Source organism: Cyrtonyx montezumae, unplaced genomic scaffold (genome assembly GCF_038088225.1).
Source record: "Cyrtonyx montezumae isolate F1298 unplaced genomic scaffold, pur_monq_1.0 scaffold_10, whole genome shotgun sequence".
Lineage (NCBI taxonomy): Eukaryota > Metazoa > Chordata > Aves > Galliformes > Odontophoridae > Cyrtonyx > Cyrtonyx montezumae.
This window is the reverse complement of record NW_027071826.1, coordinates 52,081,885-52,106,466: the sequence shown is the minus strand read 5'-3', so window position 1 is coordinate 52,106,466 and position 24,582 is coordinate 52,081,885. Positions and strand designations below refer to the sequence as shown.

The window sequence follows — 24,582 nt, the reverse complement described above, 5'->3', positions numbered from 1 at the left end:
CTAAGAAATAAGAGGCCTTTTTAGCCTCTCTTGTGTTGTTGGATCTGAAACAGGAAAGGAAGGGGCAGCTCTGAGGTGGCTCTGGGGATGTACTGACCCACATGAGGGTCAGGCATGGAGAGGAGGTCACTGACACCAAGGTCTGACAACATGTAGAAAAAGGGTTGAGCTTTGAGCAGTAAGAAAAACTTGTCACTATGGACTGTACCCCTCTAATTATTTCTCATTACAATGCAGCAGAGAGAGGTGATTCTGCAGGAAATAAATGTATATCCCAACCAGCTTGTGAATGACCATAAATACAACTATTTTTTGCCATGGAAACGGATAGTACTTGATGAGGGGAAAATCTATGCTGAGGATTTATACGTCAGCTCACTCAACGTTGCTAAGCCCCAGGAGGCGAAGAGCTGTGCTTGGGTGACGTGGGAGCAGGAGGCCATGGATGAATGGAAGCTCATCAGCCATGCAGAGCTCAGGCCCAAGGCTGCCAGTCCTGCAGATTGAACCTACCTGTCTTGCTTCAGCCCTGGAATGGGAATGCCAGAGAGTGGGAAGTGAGAAAGCTCCCAGGGGGAGGCGTGCAAAGCCTCCACGTTATTACCTGGAAGCCCTTTCTACCTTTACAAAAACATTTGACAAGGATGGTTTGGCTTTCAGCTCCCTGCAAGGAAACCTCGCCTGGGGAGCTCCTGCTTAAAGCCCTTCTGGGCTCATCCTGCTCCTCTCCAGCCCCTGGGCAGCTTTCTGGTCCTGTGCATACCTCCGGGATGTGATGGCTGAGGCAGTACCGCCTGTTGCAGTGTGGGCAGAGCTGGCCCAGCGTTGTGATGCTGGCTTTGCAGCGAGGGAAGCCGCAGGTGTTGTCAGCTTTAATGGCAGCAGAAATCAGAGCGTCTATGTCTTCCTCCGATGCACAGTCCACTGTGGTTTTAGCTGCTGCTTTTCCTGGGTGGAGGACAGAAGAGATGCAGGGGTTTAACAAACCCAAGTGAGCTTGAGACCCTGGCAGTGCAAGGTCCTGGAGCTGGTGCATGCAGTGACAGGGGCTTCACAGCACTCATTGAGACACTGAGCTCTGGCTTATGCTCCGAGGCACAGCTGGGTGCTGAGGGTCTCCCTGTGCTAGAAGTTGGATGGGACAAGGCAGCCCCCAGCTCTCCCCAATCTCCATGTTTAAAAGAGGCAGAGTACCTCTCAGCTCTCTCCCCACATCTGGGAGCCTCCGGTCAATCTCCTGCTCCTATGAAGTTGAGGGACCTACCTTTGCCTTCGCTCTTCTCTTTCCTCCTGCTGCTGCTGCCTCGAGTGCCAGTATTGGACTCCTGCTCCTTCTTTGCCACCTCCTCCCGCCTGGCCTTCTCCCTCTGAACTCTCTCCAGGTGCAGCCTTTTCAGGTCCACTCTCCCTGAGCTCTCACTGCTTCCTCCTGGCTCAGCAGGGGCTGCAGCTTCCCCGCTGAGATCCTGTGGCTGAGTAGGGGGCTGCTGCTGGCTGGGGGCCGCAGCTGGGGCTACCACAGCCTGACACAGCTCCTTCTTACGAACGCTGATGTAGCGGTTCCTGCCCTCTCCAGTGCTGACGTGCTGCAGCCCGTGCTCCTCGGCCAGGAGGTGGACCAGCATCCGGTCGTGCGAACTGAGAGATGAGGGGAAGTCCAACTGCAGCTCTCCGCTCTCCAGGAATGCTTCTAGCACCGCTTTAAATTTGTTCTCATCGCTTTTCATTGCGGGGCTCTCCTCCGTAGGTCTCAAGGAGCAACGTGCTTCTTGCTTTCCAGGAGCTGCTTTAGCTGCTGCTGCTTTGGGCTTCCTCCCTGGAGCGGGCTGTGCCTTGGGGCTGGGTGCTGCCTTGGTGCTCTGCTGCCACTCCCCTCCGTGGGAGTAGTTTTCAGGGACAAGGTCGTGGATGTACTCAAAGGCCGTCCGCACGTGGCCGTGCTGCCTGAAGTGCTGCAGCAGCCGCCCGAGGAAGGCCTGGCTGCCCACGGTGCGGCTGTCACAGATGATGGCCACGTGGCGCCGGGCGCGCGTCACCGCGACGTTGATCCGTCGCTCCTCGGCAAGAAAGCCCACCTCGCCTGCAGGGAAACCAGGATGGGGTGAGCAAAGAGGACAGAGAGCCTTCCCGGGGCTGGTGTGCTGCAGGGCTGGCTCCTGCTCTCGCTGTGTCCTCATTTATCTCCAGGGTGGAGGCACCGAGGGGAGGGCAAGTGTTCCCCAGGTGCTGCTGGTGGCCCAGGGCTGAGGAAAGGCTCACCTGGACACGAATCTGCAGGTAAAGGAATAAACCACCCTGTGCTATGCCCCTTGTAAGCCCCCCAAGCTGTGCACACAGGGCTGATAGTAACAGGAGGTCTGCTGCTGCTCTTGGGCTATTTTCTCAGAGGAAGCGAATGCCAAGGTGACTCAACTGAGTCTCAGCTAGTGAGAAGGGTAGCGGGGGTGGCTTTTGAGTTTCCAGCCCCCGAGAGTAAAGAGGAGGCCAGTGGGGAAGGAATTGCTATCTTCTCTGCTGCAGTGACCAGTCTGGCTCTGTTTGTGCCTGGCCTTTGATGCAGCAAGAGGGTTTCCTGCTGGGTCTGGATTGGCTGCAGAGGGATGAGCATCCCCTGAGCTGATCTGTGTGCTCACAACGAACTCTCCCGGGCGTCAGGTTGCTACCAGCATCTCCCATGCCCTGCTCAGAACAGAGCTCTGCCTGGACAGCACGTGGAGCTGCTGGCAGTGAGCTCTGTCTGCTCGTCCTGCATAGGAAGAGGGCCCATTGTCATCGCTGAGGACACGGGCTCCCACTGAGCCAGCAGTGAGGCGAGGCGAGGTGAGTCACTGTGAAGAAGGACTATTCTTAGCCCTGCACCCTCCCCCCAGTGCAGCTTTTCCTGCTCCAGGCTTCCTTTAAAAAAGGCAGAGAACACCTCCATCTTCCACGCATCCTTTCTCCCTTTTCCCTTCCAGTCATCAGCACTCCCAGCACATACGTAATGTCTCATCTTCAGGGAGGGCTGTCTTGTTGAGGATGTGAAAAGGGGCAGAGGTGCTTCTCAGCACCATCCCACATGTGCCCTCTGCTCGAGCTGCTGTCTCAAAACCCTTCAGCAGCTTTTTCTCCAGCTATTAACTCCCACTGCAGCCACTGATAGCGAAGAACTCGATTTTCTGCTCTAGATTTTGCTTCCAAAAGGAGCATGGGAGCCTTCCTCTGCAATCCTGCCAGCCAACGTGTTCATTTAAAAATCAGGAGAAGAAATACAGGAAGGATCTTGCCAGTAAACTCATTCAGTGTGAAGTGCTGGGGGAAGGATCACACTTGTATTGGGTGACCCATTCCATCTCCAGCTCTCACCTTTCCTGTTGGATCTCACAAACGACAGGATCACTGCCTCCTTCTCTCTGCCTTGGAAACCATCAACCGATTTAATCTCTAGCTCAGGGTACCTGTGGCAGAGGTGCTCTCTTAACATGTCCACCTGAAAAAAAAACACCCACAAGAGAGGTCACTTGGAGTGAGAAGTGCAAAGGGAAAAGCACTGAGGTGGCATTGTTCTGGGACAGCCCCTTCTGATGCTGGGATTGGAAAATACCTCTCAGAAAACACCACCTCCCTCTGTGGCCTCAACTACCCATGGCACGTTTTGGATGTGATGCCTCCCACCTTCCCCTCTCTGGGAATATTTTGGTACTGCCCCTGGAAGTGTTGAAGTTTGGACCCACTCCCGTATGTGTGGAGGAAGAGAGGAGGTGGCAGGAGGCCATGGCTCACCTGGAGGTTGTAGGGGGCCACAACAGCGATGTCTTGTGCCTTCACACCAGCTTCCACCAAAGCCTGGATGTGCAAACCAGCCAGCTGCACTTCTCCTAGGGCACAAAACACATGTTTCCAGCACCCCTGTGGTCGTACAAAAACCTTCAATGCAGTGTCCTCATGTTCTTATTAAGTTCTCCCGCTTTACTGGGCTGGCTGTGGTGCATGACTTTACACTAAATGAAACCCATTCTTTAAAGTCAGAAAAAAAAATCAGCACAAAGCTTGGTGTCTAGAGAAGATTCATGGAGAAAAGCCACATCTACAGCCCGGATGGAACATCTCAGGACAGTGACTCAGCAGCACAGTGGCTGAACCCTTGGGAAGCTGAGGACTTGAGTCAATTCCTGCCAAGAACATTTTCCCCAGTGCTAGTACCTGGATTCCCCTTGGACTGTTCATCTTCCACTTCCAGCTCCAGCAGGCCGCAGCCAGCAGTGTCTATGAGCAGTAAGGGAATTGCGGTCTCTTCTGTGCAGGTGACGCCTCGCAGGTCCCTGCAAAAGATGTTGGGAGCATCTTTTGTTAAACAGCACTGAAATTATGCCAGGAGGTGACTGAATGTCTTGTTGCTTGACAAGCAGCTGGATATTGCTTGCTGAGGACAAGGTATGGACCAACGGTGGCTCGCTTGAATGATCTCAAACAGGAAAAAACATGCAGGCCTAGGGAGCTGTGGCAGCTGTTTTCTGTTTTTTACATTGCTGAGAGTGAGGGAAAATGAGTAGTACCAGAGATTTGACAGCAGTGCTGTAGGGCAAGAGAAGAAAATGTGGCACAAGGAACCACGGAGGAATTGAGTTTTTGTATCCCTTCTACATCTGAAGCTACTGTATTCCAAAAGAACCTAAATTAATTAGCTTTTTTTCTTTTATTTTTAATACCCATGGAAGCTGCTTGCTGAATACACAGCCTGGGAAGAGGACGGGTGATGGAGGGCAGCAAGAGAAGCCCAACAACAACGTGTCGCTGTATATTACACGTTGACCAAGGAGAGCTGGGGCTGCAGGAAGCATGCAGATAACCAAGGAAGCCATCACCAAAGAAGACTGCTTCCAGATGACAGGCACAGAAGTGAGAGCAGAGGCTCCAGTTCAAGTCAAGCCCCCCCTGCAGCCCTAGTTCTCCATGTTGTTCTGCATTCCTATGCCACTGACTGCCCTTGAGTCCTATGGAGCTCACTGGGGCCTCACTGTCCCTTAGGGATGAAGGGGAAAGACTTTGTTTCTCACCTGCTAGAACCCAGCCTAAGAAGCACGGATGGATTTTTGTTCCCGGAGGGATTCCTGACCCTTGATGACAAAGCAGACTGACCACGCAGGCAGATGATGATTGTTGCAGGCTCAGTGTGCTGCCCTGGGACACTTAGGGACCCCGTGCTTCATCCAGGAGGAGCCGATTTCAACCAGGGGAGCTGCATGTCATGACTGAGGAGTGTTCTGCTTGGGCACTATAAGTGTCACACCACTGGGAGGGGTTCCCTCATCTTCCCCATCAGTGAGGGGGTGCTGGCTGCCTTGAAAATCCCCCACCCCTGAAAAGATACTGCAGGAAACCAAAGGTTCCTTCTATTAAGTGCTGGGGTAACTGCACTCAAAATGTGTTCAGCAGAGGTGGAACCTCCCTCATCCCTGTGCTTTGGGACTGTTGAGGTTCTGCAACCATTTGCAGAAGCAGCTCACTCTTGTGGGCACTCGTGAGCCTTCTCTAAGGTGCTCCTGCTTCTTATAAGAGAGACTTTCTGAGAACTATCAGAGATTAAAAAAAAAAAGCCAAACCAATCTTATTTCTTGCTCACATACAGAATTAAGCAAATCATTTGGTCTAAGCCAAAAAAGAGCACAAAATGTCATGGAGGAATTTGTCCTAGCAGCCTAAAGATCACGGTTCATCACCGAGACCCTGCATTACCTGGTATGCTCTAGAGGCCCAGGAATTCTATGTGGCTCAGTGCCTGAAGTGAGGACTGCCGTATTCATGCGATATGGCAGCAGCACTACAGGCTGGCAGACTTCATTACAAGGTTCAGACATCAGTGTCTGCAGGAAAAGGCACAGAGTAGGGGTCAGTGCTGCACCACGGAGCACAGAGTAAGACATCCACTCCTCTACCAGTCACAAAAGCAAAGCAGCTCATCGGAGTAACAGCCAACGAAGGCAGGAGGCAGCATTCTCTGATTCATCAGCTTCACTGATGTAAGCTGAACTGAAGCCCTGAGCAGAGCGTGCTGACACAAGGAGAAATCCCCACGCTGGCTGCATTAGATGAAGATGTGGCTGCTGATCTTAAGCACAAAGCTTGCTTTTGTCTTTTCTGGCTGGCTGGAGCTGCTGTCTCACAGCATTTATAAGCGACATCAACAATGGAATCGAGTGCAACCCCAGCACATTTGCTGATGGCCCCAAGCTAAGTGGTGCGGTTGAAACAGCGGAGGGAAGGGATGCCATTCAGAGGGACCTCAGCAGACCTGAAAGGTGGGCCCGGGTGAACCTGATGAGGTTCAACACAGCAAAGTGCAAGGTTTTGCCAGAGGAATCGCAGGCATTTATATAGACTGGAAGGAGCAGTCCTAGAGAACAGCCCTGCAGAGAAGGACCTGGGGGTCCTGATGGATGAAAAACTTCACATGAGCCAGCAGTGTGCTCTTGCAGTTTGAAAAGCAATGGTATCTTGGGCTCCATCAGGAGAGGGGTGGCCAGCAGGGACAGGGAGGTGATTGTCCTTCTCTACTCTGCTCTTGTGAGGCCCCATCTGGAGTACTGTGTCCAGGTCTGGAGCCCCCCATACAAGAAAGACAGGGAGCTGTGGGAGAGGGTCCAGAGGAGGGGCACAAAGATGATCAGAGGGCTGGAGCATCTCCCTTATGAAGTCAGGCTGAGGGAGCTGGGCTTGTGCAGCCTGGAGAAAAGAAGGCTGTGGGGTGAGCTCACTGCAGCCTTCCAGGACCTAAAGGAGCCTATAAACAGGAGGGGAGTCAGCTCTTTGAAAGGGTAGATAACAGCAGGATGAGGGGAAATGGTTTTAAGTTGAGGGAGGGAAGACTTAGGTCAGATATCAGGGGGAAGTTCTTCACTATGAGTGGTGAGGTGCTGGCACAGGCTGCCCAGAGAGGCTGTGGATGCCCTATCCTTGGAGGTGTTCAAGGCCAGGTTGGATGGGGCCCTGGACAACCTGGTCTAGTATGAAATGGGGAGGTTTGTGGCCCTGTGTGTGGCAAGGGGGTGGAGATTCATGATCCTTGAGGTCCCTTCCAACCCAGGCCGTTCTGTGATTCTGTGACAACTACCACCTAGGTAATATTTCCTTGATGAGACAAAGGATGAACAGAAATGCAATGGAAAACTCCATCACGGGGACAAAGCCCACGTGCACTGGGATGAAGAAGACCCCTCTGCTCGGCTGTACCACCGAGGAGCAAGGTGCTTACCTGAGCAGATGCTGGGCTACAGATGGGTGAGCAGTGAGCCGGCTGCCGTACATCTCTGAGGAAGCCCACTGCATGATGGCCTCGTGCATCCGGTACTGCACCGTCAGCATCCTCACCACCTTCCCCCCGTACCTCTCCATGACACGCTCCATCAGGCTGAGTGAAAGGCCCTTGGCAGCAGCCCTGTGTGGAAAGAGCAAGCTGGAAGTGGAGCCCAGATGTCTGCATGAATTTAACCCTTTTTGGACTACAGGATCAATACGTGTCTTCTTGCTACAGCCACAACAGTGGCAGCAGCTCTGTGTGCCTGGAGGGAGGATGCCCAAGTTCTCAACCTGGGGAAACAGCTCCAGGATGAGGTGCTCTCAACCTACCAGCTCAGCTTGCCAGCATCTTCAGTCACACTTCTCACAGCAGCTCTAGGCACCGCACCCGTGTAACGCTGCGCTGCTTCCAGCTCGGCATCAAAATCACCTAATGCATTATTGCTACAGCCTGACCCTACAAGCAGCCTCAAACATTTGGTGTCAGCACAGCCAGACCTCGCTGATGTTTTATCGAGACACTTGACATGTGAGTGTTCTCATTAATCCTTGGCTGCTCACCCCAGACTAATGCACTTCAGAGCTTATTGCTTTATTGCCCATTAAGCAAACCAACCCTGTCACCTATGGCAGAGGTCCTGTGGCACAAATTAATAAAGCTCCTAATGAAATAAGCCTTTCAGGAGCCTAATTGCTTTGTGTTTGCTGTACAGAAAGGGTCTGTAGCAGAGAACAAAGCAGCAGCTACTCCAGGCAGGGCCCAGCTCCCAGAGCTGTGTGGCAGCCTCTCTGTCTGCTGGTGCTCGCAGTGTGGCACTGATCAAGTACCAAAGCATCTCTGTTTAACAGAGGCTTCCCACTTGCACAGGACTGACTTTACACGCTGCAGTCCCAGACGATCCTGCTGTCAGCCCAGATTCAGCCCAGCTAACTTTAGACCCTTTACCAAGGCCCCGAAAATAGGAGCCCACCCACTTCAGGTCTGCTGTCATCAATGGAGGAGAAGAGGAAGGTAGGCGGAAGGATTTCAGTCCTGGGGATGAATCATCCCTGGAAATAGCTTCTCTTTTTCCATTAACCAAAGAGGGAGCTGGCAGGTGATAGCGTTCCTTAATAAATCTCCAGCAATACCTCACACGAAGGTGGAATGGATCTGCCTTTGCACTGCAGGGATCACAGCTGGGAAAAGCACAGAGCCACGCTCTGCTGCATCCGCTTTATCTGTGTTGTGGAGGGGACTGTGTGGAAAGAGGAGAGCTGTGGCATGCACCTTGATTGAAAAAGGAAATGCTCTTATTCGGGCAGCAATTAAGCACAAGGCCAGACGCATGAAGGAAAGAGCTAATCATATCTAAAGGCATTTATCTGGAAAGTAATTGGATTTCTCGAAATAAGTTGTTCTAATTAATCAAGATTTGTTAGCTTTTGCATATCATTAGGAGGGCTATTGTGGCAGATTCTGTCAGTTGCTCCAGCTGGACCTCACCGTACATCCTCTCCGTCACAAATCTGTTGGGGGCTTTCAGTAGAAAACAACAACACAGCTTGAAAGAGGAGCCCTTATCTTTGAGCATTACATAGTTTTGCTTCCCATCAGCAGAACGCGTGCCGTGCAGGTTGCAGGTTTCTTCCCCATCAAGCTGCTGCAACCTAGTGCAGGTTCAAGCAGTTTGTCCAAGAGCCCTCTGTTCTACAGAGCACAGGTGACATTAAGATCACCCGTGACCTTAATGATGCAAACTAGTGGCAGCTTGCCACTGCAAACTCAAATCAGCTCAACACTGATGGAGAGATCAGGTCTGCAGCAGATGGGTCCTACCAAACAGTGGCTCTTAGCTGTCAGCTCCATGATGCAGCACCAGTAAAAGCTCCTGGCAACAACAGCACAAGAGAGGGCAGAAGAAAGCAGCTGGCAGGTGGGGTAATGTTTTCTGTGCTCATCTGAAAAAAGCAAATCTGCTTCATTTCAAAGAGCAGCCAAAACTGACATCAGCTGAGTGTTGGAGCCACTCACCCATAGTAACAGGATGGGAGTTTCTACTGACAGTCTCTGGAAAGTAAGTCTCTGCCTTGGGACTACAGTGGGTGAGTGGTGTTTTCATCCACTCCAAGCTCCTGACCTCGTAAATAAAGCACAGCTGTGGTGAGAGCTCTGGGCCCAGACTCAGAACAAGTGAATGCAGCACTCAGAAAATCAAAGTAAAACAAAGCCCTCGAATTAGAAGGACTAAATGTCAAATTTCTTTCTGTTACAATGCAGAAACTTACCCCCCAAAAGTACCTGGCGTGTTACTCAAGGAGCTCTTTTTGACTGGGCACCTGACTCCAAATTCAACCAGCCTTCAAGTAAGTGTAGATTTACAGGAGCTAAGCTTGCTCTAGCCTCCTCCCAACCCCTGACTGCCTCTTTCCAACCCAAGGTCAGTTAACACCTCAGTCCCCACTCTCTCCAGCTCCCCAGCCCAGGTCAACCATCTGAAGGTAAGAATTTATTTCCAACTTACAGATGGGGAAAAGCTAGGCACAGAGATGCAGCCTGCAGACTCACAGTAAATGAGCAGCAAGACAAGAAGGGCAGGGGTTCCAGACATGCATCTTTGTGCACTTCACCAACCTAGACAGTGAAGGAGTGTGCTTATCACCTGCCAACATCTGAAAAACAAAAGCCTTGGTCCATCAGACAATAGCAAAAATCAGACCTCGTCTCCACGATGATGTAGCACCCTGATGTTATTTGTAGCATCTCTCAGAGACCTGCTGGGAGCTGCTGCCTCTCTTGGATGTTTCATTTCCCTGGCTCAAAATTCAAGGGAGGATATAGATATGTATCTGGCTGATTATCTTTCAGAAGCAGGAGAAAGTTTATGAAGTCAGCCCTAATTCTCAGCCCTATTTCTCTGCTTGTGCACAATGCTAGTTCAGCCAGTCCAGACCAAGAGCTAGATAAACACATGCATGTTCAGATTTTAAATTACTGGAAAGCTCCCAAGCACTGTATGAAGCATCCCCTCAAAGCACAGGCAATTTACACTAGCCACAGCTCTCCCCCACAAACTAATTGTTCCTGATGTTATACATATTGCAAAGCTTTCTAATTACTGTATGTGATAATGTGGTGCAGCGTCTCAGTGGGCCAGCTCCCACAGTAATATGTTAAATGAACGAATGCAGAACCACAGAGGCAGAATTTAATAAAGGAAAGAGGAGGCTTGGATTAATGTGAGTGTGAGCCTGATTTCCCTCCACGGAGCTTGCAGTCAGCAAAGAGGAGGTAAATCAAGGCCACAGGTCTTGCCAGGTGGGAGAAAACCTCATGGAGAAAAAAAAAACCAAATATTTTTCTTAAAAACAAGTATTTTAAAATAAATACTGATCAGTGAGACCACAATTTCCTTCTGTTTTACCTGTCCTCTGTGCTTGAAGTGCTTTTTTGAACAACTTTTCCCACCACTCTGAAAATTTCAGCGGGTAACGGAGAGAAAAACCAAGTGCTGATGAACAAGCAGAATGAAAAAGAGTATCTCTGCCAACCTCAGGAACAACATCTGCTAAAATACACACAATTTTGAGTAATCCTGTTTTAGAGCACAACACAAGCACACTCACATTTCAGATGACTGATGGAAGGATGCAGACAAGCATGCTGAAAGCAGCCATCAATCCCCCAGCTACCAGCCAGGACAGCATCCCCTCAGCTCATGCTGTTCATCTCACCTGTTCCTTGTACAAAGCCCACTGTGAGAAGGCCTCCACATCATTACACTGCTTTTGAGTACTTTTCTATGATGCTGTGGATGTACCCAGTGTGACAGATCTTCCTGAAACACGGTTTGGCATGACAGGAGAAGGGGGAATGGTTTTAAACTAAAGGAGGGGAGATTCAGATGGGATGCTGGGAAAGTCATTTACTGAGGGAGTGGTGAGGTGCTGGCACTGGCTGCCCAGAGAGGCTGTGGATGCTCCACTCCTGGATGTGTTTCAGGACAGGTTTGATCTAGTGACTACACGTGCTTTGCAGGTCAGCAGTGGGTAACACGACCGTCACGTCCTGGTGCAATAAGAAAGCCTACTCAGATGGAGGCACATTAAACTTTCAGCAGTGGCTATCAGTAAAACAGCTCTGATGTAATCCTGGCCAAACCCAGCCCATGGAGGACGACGCTAAATAATCACGTTAATGAAATGTCTTGAAACCTGAGGCGTGAACCTGTGACCACAGAACGCTCCTTACTTGTGGGAGATGATGGTGGGGGGAAGCTGCTTGTGGTCCCCAGCCAGGATGCACTTTGGAGCTTTCAGCAGAGGTATCCAGCAGCTGGCTTCCAGGGCCTGGGCACACTCATCTATCACCACCAGATCAAAGTAATTTTCAGGCAGCAGCTTCAGCGGGCCGTCGGAAGAAGCGCCTAATTAAAGGAGAAAGTGCACAGCTTAGCAGGAACACATTATTAAAGCAAACCATCATGCTTTGAATTGTGATTGAGGGAGGCAGAAAAAAGAAAGTTTCTCTGCAGATACGTAACGATTTGGCTCTGTGGTCCACGACAAATACACATTTAGATGTACAGGTCAGAACTGTTTTTTGCCGATAGGAGTTGGACTTGATGATCCCTTCCAACTCAGGATAGTCCACGATTCTATGATTTGTTTGCCTTTTTTTTTTTTGCCCTGGTGTCTGGGGCCAAAAACTTCCAAGCATCTCTGAAACCAGTGAAACACAGACGATAAACAGAACAATATGCTCAAATACTTCACCAGATCAGAAGCAGAGCAAAAGCACTAATGAACACCCACTTTCCTTCTGCCCTCGAATGCAAACAAGACTTCTCAGTGACAAAAACTGCAAGGATGACAGGCTTGAGATTGGCTGATCTTCTGAGGGATGCCCCAGGGGAAATGAGCAGTGGAGACCCACACTTCTCAATCCTGCTGAACTCCCGCGCTTCACTGTCCTTCCTTACAGGAGCAGAAGGGAAATCAGACAGCTGAGACAAAAGCTATTATTTTTTGAACATCAAAAGTCCATTTGTAACACCGACCAAACAGCACTTACACAGATCCTGCTGTAATCCTGACATGAAACAGTATTGATCCGTGCATTGATCAGAGCTGTGAATTTCACAGGCATCAACAAGGCACTCACAAAAAATAAAGAAAAAGGGGCTGCAAAAGGAAAGGATACAGAAGCCAGGTGCCAGATACAGAGTCACAGCACTCACAGAGATGTCTATTTCAAAAGCTCTCATGCTCCTGCGATGTAGTTCTGAAATAAGCACTGATTAGGACTGATTTTGCTTTGACAGTGCAAACCCTTCTGCCTCTCCAGCTTTACACTAGTTCAGATGCCCGAGTTTGCCAATGGAGATGCTCTCTTCCTTACAAATAATTTCCAGCCTATGCGAGTCCACCGTGGCAACGAGAGGCATACAGCTTGAACTGGAATTTAATTTTTTTGCCATGCTGCAGGAGGGAGGAGAAGAAAGAAAGAACCAGAAAGCTTCTCTCTGTCTAAGCAAGCCTGTCCCACTGAGGCACACAGCTCTGCAGACAGTTTTCTCCCCCTCCAGCACTGCAGCTCGACTGATCGAACTGCCATTAACGAAAGGTCGCTGCTGTCCCTCTACATTGCCATGATTAAATTCTCCCACTGCTGAACCTAGCAACAGAGCAGTGTGGCGTGCATCAATAATTCCCATCAAACTAGATGGTTTCTGACAAATACCAAGATTATTTAACAGAGGAAAGCACCGAGTCCAACTCCTTTTGTTTTTCCACCACCTTTTGTTGAAATGGAATTATAAAGACCTCTACACTTGCTAGCAAGCCCCAGGAGAAGAGCACATCTGGTCGGTGCAATAGGACGCACAAAATACCAGTTTTATCAAAATAAAATAGCAAGGAAGCTCCCTACGCTCTTTCCAGGCAAAGCTACAAGAAGTGAGAGACCAATTCCCAGCAAATAATTCACTGCAGTGATTGTTCTTTAACGTTTATGTTAGTAAGCTGTGAGTGCCCCATGAGGTTCTTCTATATGACCTCAAATTACTGATGTTTTTTCTTCAGTGAATAATCTCTGTGCAACCAAATCTGAGGATTCTAAGTGGGCTCTGGAGTATTATGCATCTGATCCAGAAAAGCACTTCAGGATGTGTTAAATTTAAGCCCTTAACGTTTCCCTTCAATGGTATTTATTACTTGCCTGTTTGTAGTCATGCCTTCATGTGCTCCCTGACCAATACCTGGAACAGTTCCCTACATCCCATGTGCTTTATTCCACTTGGGTGATTTACAAAACTAACCAAACACACTCAGGCTGAGATCAGGCTATGGAAACGTGTTGTATTCAATCAGCCATGGAAATTATCCAAGCAGGAAAGCTTGTGACTTATGAAATCAAGTAGCTTGTGACTTATAAAATAAGTAGCAGGCTGTACACTTCTAATAGCACTTGTTCATGCACTGGAAGCTCAGCTCCAACTCAGAACTAACAAAGATGGGCCAGCCTGGTTCCCACCAAAGGCTCTTCGAAGACCCATATTCTAAATTCATGAGGTCTCCTTCACCTTCTCTTCATTTCAGAGTGGAACAGAAGTGAAACACGTGCTAGGATGTAAGCAGGGAGGATCTCGCTGCACAGGAGTTTGACAGCCTCCAGTGAACACGACTGACTCCCAGGAGCAGGAACTCCTCCTGGCAGGATGCAGCACTGCATAGTTTACACAAGACCTGACTAGGGAGGTAAAATACTGCAAAAGAGGACTGTGCACCTGTATTTGTAGCAAGGACTACACTGGCATGGGTAAGGGCTGCAGTCATGGCAGTTTCTTCTCGTTCCTTCAGCTCCTTTCTCAGTGCCTTTATCTCGCTGAGAAAATGGCCCCGCTCTCCTTTGTCTTGTGCCTTTTTGGATTTTGCCTGTAAAAATAAAATACCAAGACAGAACAAAGAGGGATCAGCTTCTCACATAACCAAAGTAGACAGATTCAGCATGGCCCCTTTTCCCTCTCCCTACCTGCAATCAGCACTGCTTGAAATGGAACAGATAAGTCTGTATCAATACAACTCCAGCCTCTAAACATGAAGCAGCAGAATGAGAATACCACTGCCCTTCAGACCCTCTGGGAGCAACAGGATTAGCACCATCTCTCATGGTCTAGACAGTGATTTCTTCTGGCTGCACATTTTGATTGTCTTGAATTATGTACATAAAGGATCACTAAAGGGGAACTCCTTGTTCTTAAATCCTCTGTTCTGCCCTCCTGCTCTGCTCTGTGCTTTTCCTGCACCCAGCAGTGAGAGAGCATCAATACAACCAAATCCATGCATGAGCACTTCAGCATAGAGAGGGGAGTAAAATGTAACACTGAGGGTTTCGTGCCTTTGCTGGGTGAGGAACATCACAAGCACACTCCCTGTCCCGGTCTAGGTCAGTAAACTAAAAAGGGTACACACACAGGCTCTCACAAGGAGCTGAACCAATGTGAGCTGATGGTTCTCTGGTCCCTAACACAGCCCAGCTCATATCACAGCATTTCCTCTAGGAAATACATTTCTTTTTGTCTCTTGTCTACCCAGCTGACTGCTCTGGTTATGCTTCTAGGTGTTTAATATCTTTGAGGTCTTCACATGTCAAGGGAAGCCAAGCTGGTGGACAGGTTTAGAAGTTACAGGGGAGGGATCATGCAAGCATCTCTCCCTTAGCTTGGCTCAAAAGGAGAGGGTGGATGCCAATCCAGAAACTCATTGAGCAGGAGGAACAAAATAGATCGGTGTCAGCTTCCTCTCTGTGAGAAACACAGGAAGATTAGAGAGCAAAATTGCTGGTGCCAGTACCGCCAAGTTTTGCGTCTGCTCTGCAAAAAAACATCTAGTTAGGAAATTAACAACAGCAACTGGCTGGTGACATTAAGATCCAAACATCTGGCTGAATCCAGCCCAATTCAGCACTATCAGTCAACCCCAAGGACAATGCTTGGCTCACTCAGCCCACTCCCTCGTTAGGGCATCACAGCTGCCAGCAGGCTCTGATCTGCATTGTTTGGGCCCCCACCCTTCATCATTTGATCTAGGAGCTGTATTTAAGGCCATACCTTGCTCTCTTGGTTGATTTGTTTAGGGCTTGTGCACTCAGTTTGATTTGGGCTGCTTATAGGCCTGTCTGTGTTTCTAGTGATGTGAACTGCCAGCTGATGTTGCTGTCTTTTTTGCTCAAGTAAAGTGGGATTACACCCTTGTTGGTACAAACAGTATCCAGAACGTGATGTCCTGGAGTGGTTAGTCCAGCCTAACCAGGTAAGAAAAAAACAAACAAACAAGAAAAAAGGTGGACAGAAAATGTGGATAAAGAGCATGGATTTTCACATATGCTACTAGTCTCCCTAAGGCTGAAGGCAGTAGAGAAGAAAAGGAAAGAGAACAGTCAAAATGGGGAGCGAGCAAAGAAAGAAATTATTAAATGAGCAATTAGGGGAAACTGAAAGGGAGAAACTCTGGATCAGAGAGAGGAGCCAGGGCCTCAGAGGTGAGCTGTCACCTAGAGGGGGAAAGGGAAGTCAATAGGTCAGGTGCCTCTTCAGTGAAGAACCTGGTTGTGGCAGTGCAAAGCTCTACCATACGAGCTGAACTGCAGCTGTATGTTGCTAGCTCTGTGACTACAGCAGGGGCTCCATCCCAGGAGAAAAGTGTATTCTCATCATGAGCCTGTATCCCAGCTATGAGTATGACCTCATCCAGCTATTGGATTCCTTCTCTTACCCCTACATGAAATGTGCAAGAACCATTTGTTGAGTGACTTTTCTGATTGTTTAAACAATAAATCTGCTTAAACAGTAAATCTGCTTGAGGACAGCAATGAGAAACACCAGGTGATGCATAATCACATTTGGAAAAATAGAAGCTCCTGCCGCAGCAGCAGCCGCAGACTAACATTCATGGATCTGAAAGCCATGTTCTGCCTCCATCGTTTAAAAAAGAAAATACATGCATGGTGTGCTACTGAAGGGCAGAGCAATGTACTCAGGCAAGCATGGTTCAACACATGTAGGGGTGTGAAGATGCTTTTCTGCATGCCTGATGAGACAAAGGACTGTGACTGTGCTGGAAGCACCTGAAGAATGGCTTTCAGACAATACTACCACCAGTGAAATTCTAATTAGCATCAAAGTCTCTTATCTCAAACAGAAGAGCTACTTTGTAAACTTAGTTTAAAAAAATAAACTAGGCTGTGAAAGAAGAAATTAAGGATGCATTTTTATAGTGTATTCTGCTTCCTACTTGAAGTGGCTGAGAGTGGGAGGGAGTGTCAGGACAGCTAGATATCTCATCAGGAAGTGAATTAATGATGCAAATGCTTCCCTTCCTCTTCTGGGGAAGAGGACTGTGTGAACAATGCCAGACAGATAATCTGGAGAGCAGGGCACTGCAGCATCTCCCCATGGTGCAGCACTAATGACTATGATTTTTGCCACTTCAATGAGGAATTTGGCTAGGAGGAGCTCTGCCCTTTTCTGGCTCTACAGCAGAAAAAGATGAGTGCTGTTGGCCAGTGAGCAAGGAGGCTCAAGCACACTTTAGAAGAGAGGCTGTCTCTGTGAGATGCTTCTTCCAGCTGGAAGCATCCCGTAATTCTGATGGCCATGCTTGTGCCCTAATGCCTCTTCTCCAAGGCTAAGCTGTCTTCTAAGGGCAATCAAGAAGTGGCAGAGCGACTCCTCACTTACAAAAGCAGCTTGCCTGGCTAACACATTGGGTGCTCCTAATACAGAGAGATGGCATTCAGGTTACCCACATGGGATGTGTTGCAAGGACACGTACGAAGGCCTGGTCGATATCCTTCCTGACATCTGCCACTATCTGGGCGTTGTCACTGCGGGCCAAGACTGCATCCAAGGAATGCTGCTGGATGGGCTCCAACACACGAGCAGGGTGCCCGAGCCGCAGGATGCGGGCTTTGTAGCCAGCCAGCCTTTCCACCAGGTTATCCACTGCAACGTTGGAAGGGGCACAGCACAGGACCTGTGAGGAGGGGGAAAAAAAAAGTGCTTGTTACTGCCACAGGTGAAGCACTGGAGCAACAGGAAGGCACTCAGCAGAGAGGAGGTGATGAGAGCACGTAGCTAGCAGGAATAAAACACTGGCACCTCCACAGCCTCCAGACACCAAAGGTAATTCTCAAATTCTCATCTTGGTTTGAAGCACCAGTGCAGGGTCTTGTACAATCTGAAGCTTTGAAGCTCAGGTTTGCTATTTGCACCTCATTTCAGCTGGTAGGGGAAACTTCCCAGCCAGGCACTGCAGCGCAACACAGCTGCTACTGGATCTGCTCCAGCTGCCTAGAACCCCAATGAGTTTGCAAAATAAATCAAAATGGTTGCTACTGCTGCATTCCTGCTGCTGATTACTCACTTTCAGGCCTTGCTGTACAGCTTGCAAGATGATCTCTACTACTGTTGTGGTCTTCCCTGTGCCAGGTGGTCCGTGGACGATGGCAAGCTCCTTTTGTGCTAGTGAGAAGGAGACAGCCTCCCTCTGTGATGCATCCAGCGAGTCATTGTAGAACTTTAAAGGCTCTGGGGAGACAGCAGGAGATTCACTTGGACCTCAGCCCTGACTTGCTGAGAAGCACAAACCCATGAATACAAACCAAATGCTCTTGGTAGCTGGCCCAAATGTCTTTGATGCTAACTTTCTCAGGGAGCAAGCTATGCTACATGCCACCCTCCAAAAGAACAGAGACTGGTAAAAGCAAGGATTGTTCTGCTTCTTGAACAAGCTATCCATGCTGCATCAGTCTCTTCCCCACCCTGTTTCTCCTGCTCGGTGATGTTCCAAAAGGAGCAAGTGTTTGGTTGTGAATACAGCTGGTCTAGGCTAACTTCTGGCAGTGTTTAAGAAGGCATCTTCTTACCATTATAGCAAACCTTTAGGGCAGGGAGGGTACTATGGGGATATTTTGAAGGTGAACCAGCATAATTAGTGAACATTCAATGAAGAGAGAGAAGAAAGTGGCTGATCTTGCAAATGAATTGTTTCTCTTCCAGCTAACAAACTCAACAAGTTGCTAGTGCAAAAAGCAGTGAAAGAAAGTGCAGCATCTGTGAACAACCAAGCCCCACAGTCATCCTGTATTGTTTAACAGTGTCAGAAAAGGAAGGCAGGAAATAGATAAAAGCAGGCAGTATAAGTGATGAAAACTTAGGTTAGTTTGGATTTCATGATTAGAAAAGGAAAAAAGGGAAATTAATATGCAAATTGTATTACAAGAGAATTGGTTTCACTGCAAAGCATGGGGTTCTCATGAGCTACTTTTTACCTCTGAGATTTATCTAATTTAAATCCATTACTTATTCTCATCTGACTTAATCCTGCTGCTAATCTCCTTGTTCGTTATGAAAGTTAATTACAGCAGAGATGATGACTCATTACGCTGAGGTTTACTGAAAATAATGTTCCCACGAAAACTTATGTAAGACAAATCTCTGGGCATCATTCCCTGCAGGGCATCAGCTGCTTTACTTCTACCTTTATGTTAAGGGCTTGATCAAAAGCTTGAAAGTTTCCTCTGGCTTTAGATATGTTAACTTGTGTGCAACTCCTACGCAACCTTTAGCGCTGACTTTTGAATCAGCACACTGAAATGAGGTGTTCAGGTTAAACAAGCATAGCTATGCTAAGGATGCTGGTAATGGTAATATTTTCTGCCTTTTGCTTTGTGTTATTTTTGAGTTAGCCTGCCAGTGACTAAGCAAAGAACAGCAATCATCCAGAGGGCAAGGAACAGAAGAACAGCTTAAAAACTACAAGGCATTTCCCACAATGAGGAACAGCCAGGATGTAGGAGTCATTGATGTTTCCTTGCTCAAAGAATGAGGTCAGAAAGAGGCTTCTCCACACACATGCACATCCTCTTCCCTCTTAATCACAAGCTGCTGGGAGAGCAGGCTGGGAAACGTGCTTCTTTTCTGGGCTGGGCACATGGTGAGGTTGTGGAGGAGGATGGTGGCAAAGCTTCTTATGAGATGCTGGGGCTCCTCTAAACTCCCTTCTATGCATCAGCAGGGCTCTGAGCAGGCTCCTCTGAAGAAATGCAGTTAATCCACTCCAGTAGGCTGGCCCAAGTGCTCTTTACAAGCAATCAATTTAGGATTTGCACAGGTAGTCCCAAAAGACAGCTATTAACACAGCTGTAGCCCTGTGGTACCGAGTCTGCACTGAATGCCTCCTGCTCTGCCCAGGGCTGTTCACCTCCTCCCTGTGGCCTGTGGAAGGGATGAAGCCTGACAGTGAAATCTGCGCTCTTGCTATGAGCAGGTAGGTCTTGCTGGGGTTCAAGCAATCCAACTCCCTACACAGAACTTAGTGTAGTAAGTGCTTTATGATGTGGGGAAAAAAAAAAACATCTTGACCATCAATTTTGGTCTTCCAACAACATTTCCAGGAGCCAGGACTATTTCTGTTCTTTATTTTTTGCTCAATACCAGCACTTGGGTGGAAGGAGTGGGTTGGACACGGTCCCTCCCGAGTGTATGATACCAAGTTCTCCAGAGCTGGACAGTTCTCACTTTTCAATGTACCTACTAAAGTATATTCCTTACAGTTTGCATGTATGGGCACCAAGAGTAAGCCAAACCCTGAAATCAGCTCTGCCACAGCAAGACACTTGGATAAAACCCAGGCAGGTAATTAAGCCTTAGTCAGGGAACTTTCCCTGCCCTTCTTATTAAGTGTTTAGCAGCTGAGTTGTCCAGACTGCTTAGTTTTCCCTGCAGATTTCAGGGGCCTTTTCATGGCCCGCACGATGACAGGAAGCATCATACAGCAGAGGGACAAGGAGCACTGAATATTTCATCAAGTGATGTAGCTTGAGCTCAATACACGTGACATGTTCTCCTACAAATCCCTGCTGCCTTCCAAGACCTCTGCCTGCTGTGCTGGCTTTTTCTGGGGACACCTCTGCACGGGGTTAGGCCTACAACAGGGAATTCTCTGTATGAAAAAAGGATAGTGTGCACCTACTCTGGCTGGCCCTGTGGTGTGCGGCGAGCAGAGCAATGCTGGCCTCTGCTGGCTAGCAAAGCCTTTCTATACATTCCCAGCAACCTATGGGTGCAGGCAACCCTGCATATATGGTAGGAGACAGCAGCTGTAAGCAGGGAAGGCTTTCTTGTAGGCTGCCAGTGTGCAAGTCCTAAACAATTCTGAGCAGGTTTAAGCAGAGGAGAGCTAAGCAAAGTATATCTTAATAGCATCTGGATTTTGCTTTCTAGCAAGCCTGATGAACATAAACCCTACTCAGTTCTGAGTTTGCCTTCTGGAAAGCCAGCTCTCCCACCTGGGATTTTTCTGGAGGTAGCAAGGTAAGGTTTGGAAATGTTTTGTGTTGAGGATCAGTCCCGCTCTTAGCCGTGGATCTCAGCTACTCATTGGTTACATATTCATTTGCTCCTTTTGATAGTGCAAGTTATTTTTTCTGGAGCCTGTCCAGTGGTTTTTGTTATGCCAAGGATACTTACTTCAAGTTGAATTTTTAAGCATTTTGTAAGGAATTGGGTTCCATCATGTAATGCTCAATGTATGCCCAATTCCATCGGCTAAGGAGGAGAGAGAACAGCACAGAATAAGGGCACAACTCAGCAAACAGAGCAAACAGTGGGTAGGATTTTCCAGATCCTGTAGGAAATTGCTGCGTGCAAATTAGCACCGCCTCAGTAACTCTGGAAGTCATCAGGAGCTGGGGTAAAAAAAAGGCACTAAATTTGTTTTTTGTCATTACCCTCCTGTGCATACACTGTTCTTTCAGCAAGCCAATATCATGCACTGGTCAGATGCCAGCAGCCACTAACTACTTTAAAACCACGTTTAAATTGGTTTTATCAGACTCCTTGTCCATCTCATCAGACGGTGACTGGATTTGGGCACTCTCTTGGGATGACACAGACTCCAATATAGATCCCCCAGGCACAGCATTTGGCAGCACATGCTCCCATGATATGCCAGGCAGCTGTGATCCACTCATGAAAAAAACACAGCAGCACAAAAAAAAAAACAAAAACAACAAGCAGCTAGAAGTCGTTTACCAGCTAGGCCAGGAAATTCTACCAGGCTAGCATAATTCCATTTGGGTATCCTCTAAAGAGGCCCTGCATAAACAACCTTTTGGAAAAAGGACATGCAGAGGCTCTAACATTTAACAAGTTAGACTTCTACTTTTCTTCCCCCTCACTTAAAAGTTAGGTCCTGCTGCTTCCTGTATCACTGTATGCCTATTTTCTCCTTAGGAGAAAAATCCTGAATTATCTGAGCGTGGAGCTGAGTGCTTACGCTTTCTACTGACCCTTTTAATTGTCAGTTTCCTTGCAATTTTGTTTACATGTTGTCACAGTAGATAGTGACAAAGGCTGCCTGTCTAGCCCAGATGAGGCAGGGACCTAGCTTTTTCTCTGGATGGTCTGCTTTTTGCAAACAATCCCCACACTGCAAGTTCCTACACCATTTGCAGAAACACAGACCTATTTCCCCATGTGTTCCATATGCCTCAGGACCTGCACGTGCTGTCTCACAGGCATAGGAGACAGAATTTATCCTGCCAGACTGACCTTCTAGTCAACTCTGCAGAGGATGACAGCTGAAGGGACTTACTATTTATACTTAAAAGTGATTATTATTTAATTGCTGGCTAGTATAACATCTTTCTCGTTAGTGAGAAAGGAGCTATAAAGTGAAAAGGTAAATGGAAGGCCTTTCCACCCTGTCAGAGTGTTTTGCTCTTCTCAGGTGATATGCTGCCTTCTCAAATTGCATCTCCTGCCTAATGCAGCTGAATGTTTCTATAAATCCATATTCTCGGTGCTGGGGAGATGTAAAATTCATCTGTGTGCTTCAGTTGGCACATCTGAGCAATTCAATGTTTTTCTTCATTTCAGAGGCAGCTCTGCCACCACAGGGAAAAGGTTGAGTTGGAGCTGCTAAGAAAGTAAGCTCATTAATATTTAATGCTTCTATTTAATGTTAAAAACCTGAGTACACCAAAGTCCCTGGGTAGCCAAAGGCTAAGAGGTTTGACTCGGACTAAGCTCAGTGTCAGATCTAGGGAGGTATGACTCACGTTAGCATTAATTCTTCAGCTCTGGTGTATCATATCAGAAACCTAGCCTGAAGGTAATGGAAGCAACTATGTGAAAGAAGTGTACCATTATGGACAGCTAAGTACAGTAATCAAGGTAACTGGAAAAACTGTAACGGCCTGTACAGAGGGGAAGAAACCAAACACAGCCCTGGCCAGCAAGGAGACCAGAGATAGATGACATAACTCATGATATTCTTCTGAGCAGTGAGCCCTGTGCCTCAGGAGGGACCCGAGCTCTCTGCCCAGCTTAAGTACAGAATGCCTGCCTGATCCTGTTAAGCAGCTTGGTCTACCTTCTGCCTTCCTTCCCCAGTGTCCGCAGCACAGATGGTATTTCCCTTCTGTCAAGGGACAATATTCATTAACATTTGCCAAGCCCTCATATTTTGCTCATCAAAGGCTTTGCTTTCCCCATGGCTTCCCTGAAAGTGTAGCTGTGTAGTTTTATCTTTCAAAAACTCAAGTAAGATCAGAGTAAAAGGGGATTCAAGTCCTATGCAATTTTTTGGACAGCTGTTGGCAAAGCCAAGTTGTGAGGTTTTAAATATTTGACAACGAAACTAAAGCAGCCTGTGCACTTCCAACTTGACTGAATACAATCATACAAGGCTGCACAAATAAAAATGCAAGCATTCCCATGCTGTTTTGAACTGCAGCAGTTCCACAGTCGCTTAATTCCTGTGTAGGTTGAGTTATTGGATTTTCAGTACAGAAGCAGTGTGGGCAGCTTCTGATCTCTGAAATGTATAAATGGGATTGGGGAAGGAAGCAAATAAGAAACGCCTCATAAAGTAAATTGAATTTCAGATTCATGAATGCGCGCAAAGAAATTCTCCCATTGCAAATCCAGCTTTTTTTAACACCAGAATTCAGCCTTACTTGATACTCTCTGAGAAAAGTGAACATTAGCTAGCTGAAGAGTCTCAGTAATTCCGTATCTCTGACAGGGGTCTTTACAGCAGCTTAGCGTGTCCAGTGACCCATTAACAATGAGAAATAGCTATTTAATATTGCTAGCTGCAATGCCACTTATTACTTGCATTCAACTCTGGGCTTCACTGACTGCTCTAGAGACTGAAGATGTCTACCTCCATCCCCACAGCAATTTCCCATAATGTTTGCTTCAAACCTGTACGAGTAGCAACATCTCCTTTTACTGCCAGATTTAAAAGAGCTTTGCAGTTTTAGAAAGTCTTAAAAACATCCTTACTTGCTTCACCAGATGGACTTGGATCCAAAGAAAAGAAGAGGACATCAATCAGATCAGAGGCTGGACCACCACGATATTGCTTTAGTGCATTTAAAGCTCTGCCAAAGAAGAAAACAGGTTATAAGCACTGCATGAACTCCTTCAAGAGATTCCCAGCACATGTCAGAGGCAAGAGCAAGATATCCCAGTGACAGCAGTTTGTGGGCACAACGGGCTAATTGCATCTAACTGCTGCATCCCCCACCCCTCGCATTCCGTATACCTGCCATATGTTTCCCCTTTCTATGGTTGCTCTGGTTTGATACAGTTGGACCCAGTGACTTTTCAGCACATCAGTTCAGCTGAGTGCTGAGATCAGTCTCAGTTTTCCCACAATAAGCCTGGCAGCTTTCAACTGCCCTTTGAGCTCCTGAGCGGTGCCGCTAGGTGAGCTGCCTCCTCACAGCCCTTACTTTTTTATCCTGTTGTAGGTGACATCGTTGGCTAACTTCAGCAGGCGGTATGAGCTCTCATGGTCCACACTCAGCATGCCATCTCGGGATTCCTCAAAGGCAACTGTCACCGCTTTGGAGGTGACACGTGTTACAATGCCAGTGGAGAGCAGATCGCCTTGGCCGACTGAATCATAAAGGCCCACAATGTCACCTGCAAAGACAAGTCAGGAGAGAGCAGGAGTGGAGCAAATCTTTTGAAAAGAAGCTCTTTTGAGAAGACTAGCACAGTCCTATGAAGACAGCAGCTCCCTCAGATTAGCTCTGTGTTTCCTGCCAAGGTGAGATTTAAAAGAATCACAGAATGGCTCATGTTGGAAGGGACCTCAAGGATCATCAAGTTCCAGCAGACAAGGTTACCAAACATTGGATCAAGTATTAAATCAGGTTGCCAAGGGCCACATCCAACCTGGCCTTAAACAGTTCCAGGGATGGGGCCCCCAAAACATTTCTGGGCAACCTGCTTCAGCATCTCACAACAT

General features: G+C 47.9%; 1 protein-coding gene across 2 annotated transcripts in view; it reads right to left on the bottom strand.

Moving 5' to 3' along the window:
- IGHMBP2 (immunoglobulin mu DNA binding protein 2) overlaps positions 1 to 24,582 on the bottom strand; it is a 31,274-nt gene that overhangs the window by 3,489 nt on the left and 3,203 nt on the right. For both annotated transcript variants that reach the window (XR_010623382.1, XM_065755375.1), the window contains exons 3-14: positions 24,062 to 24,254; positions 23,610 to 23,707; positions 17,680 to 17,843; positions 17,089 to 17,289; positions 14,043 to 14,190; positions 11,507 to 11,681; positions 7,232 to 7,414; positions 4,183 to 4,301; positions 3,763 to 3,857; positions 3,346 to 3,469; positions 1,265 to 2,080; positions 764 to 948 (exon numbers count right to left, since the gene is read on the bottom strand). Coding sequence is in view for 1 of the 2 variants with exons in the window: in XM_065755375.1 (XP_065611447.1) it covers positions 764 to 948; positions 1,265 to 2,080; positions 3,346 to 3,469; positions 3,763 to 3,857; positions 4,183 to 4,301; positions 7,232 to 7,414; positions 11,507 to 11,681; positions 14,043 to 14,190; positions 17,089 to 17,289; positions 17,680 to 17,843; positions 23,610 to 23,707; positions 24,062 to 24,254 (2,501 nt within the window). In the remaining variant the exon portion in view is untranslated. The remainder of the gene's footprint in view (positions 1 to 763; positions 949 to 1,264; positions 2,081 to 3,345; positions 3,470 to 3,762; positions 3,858 to 4,182; positions 4,302 to 7,231; positions 7,415 to 11,506; positions 11,682 to 14,042; positions 14,191 to 17,088; positions 17,290 to 17,679; positions 17,844 to 23,609; positions 23,708 to 24,061; positions 24,255 to 24,582) is intronic.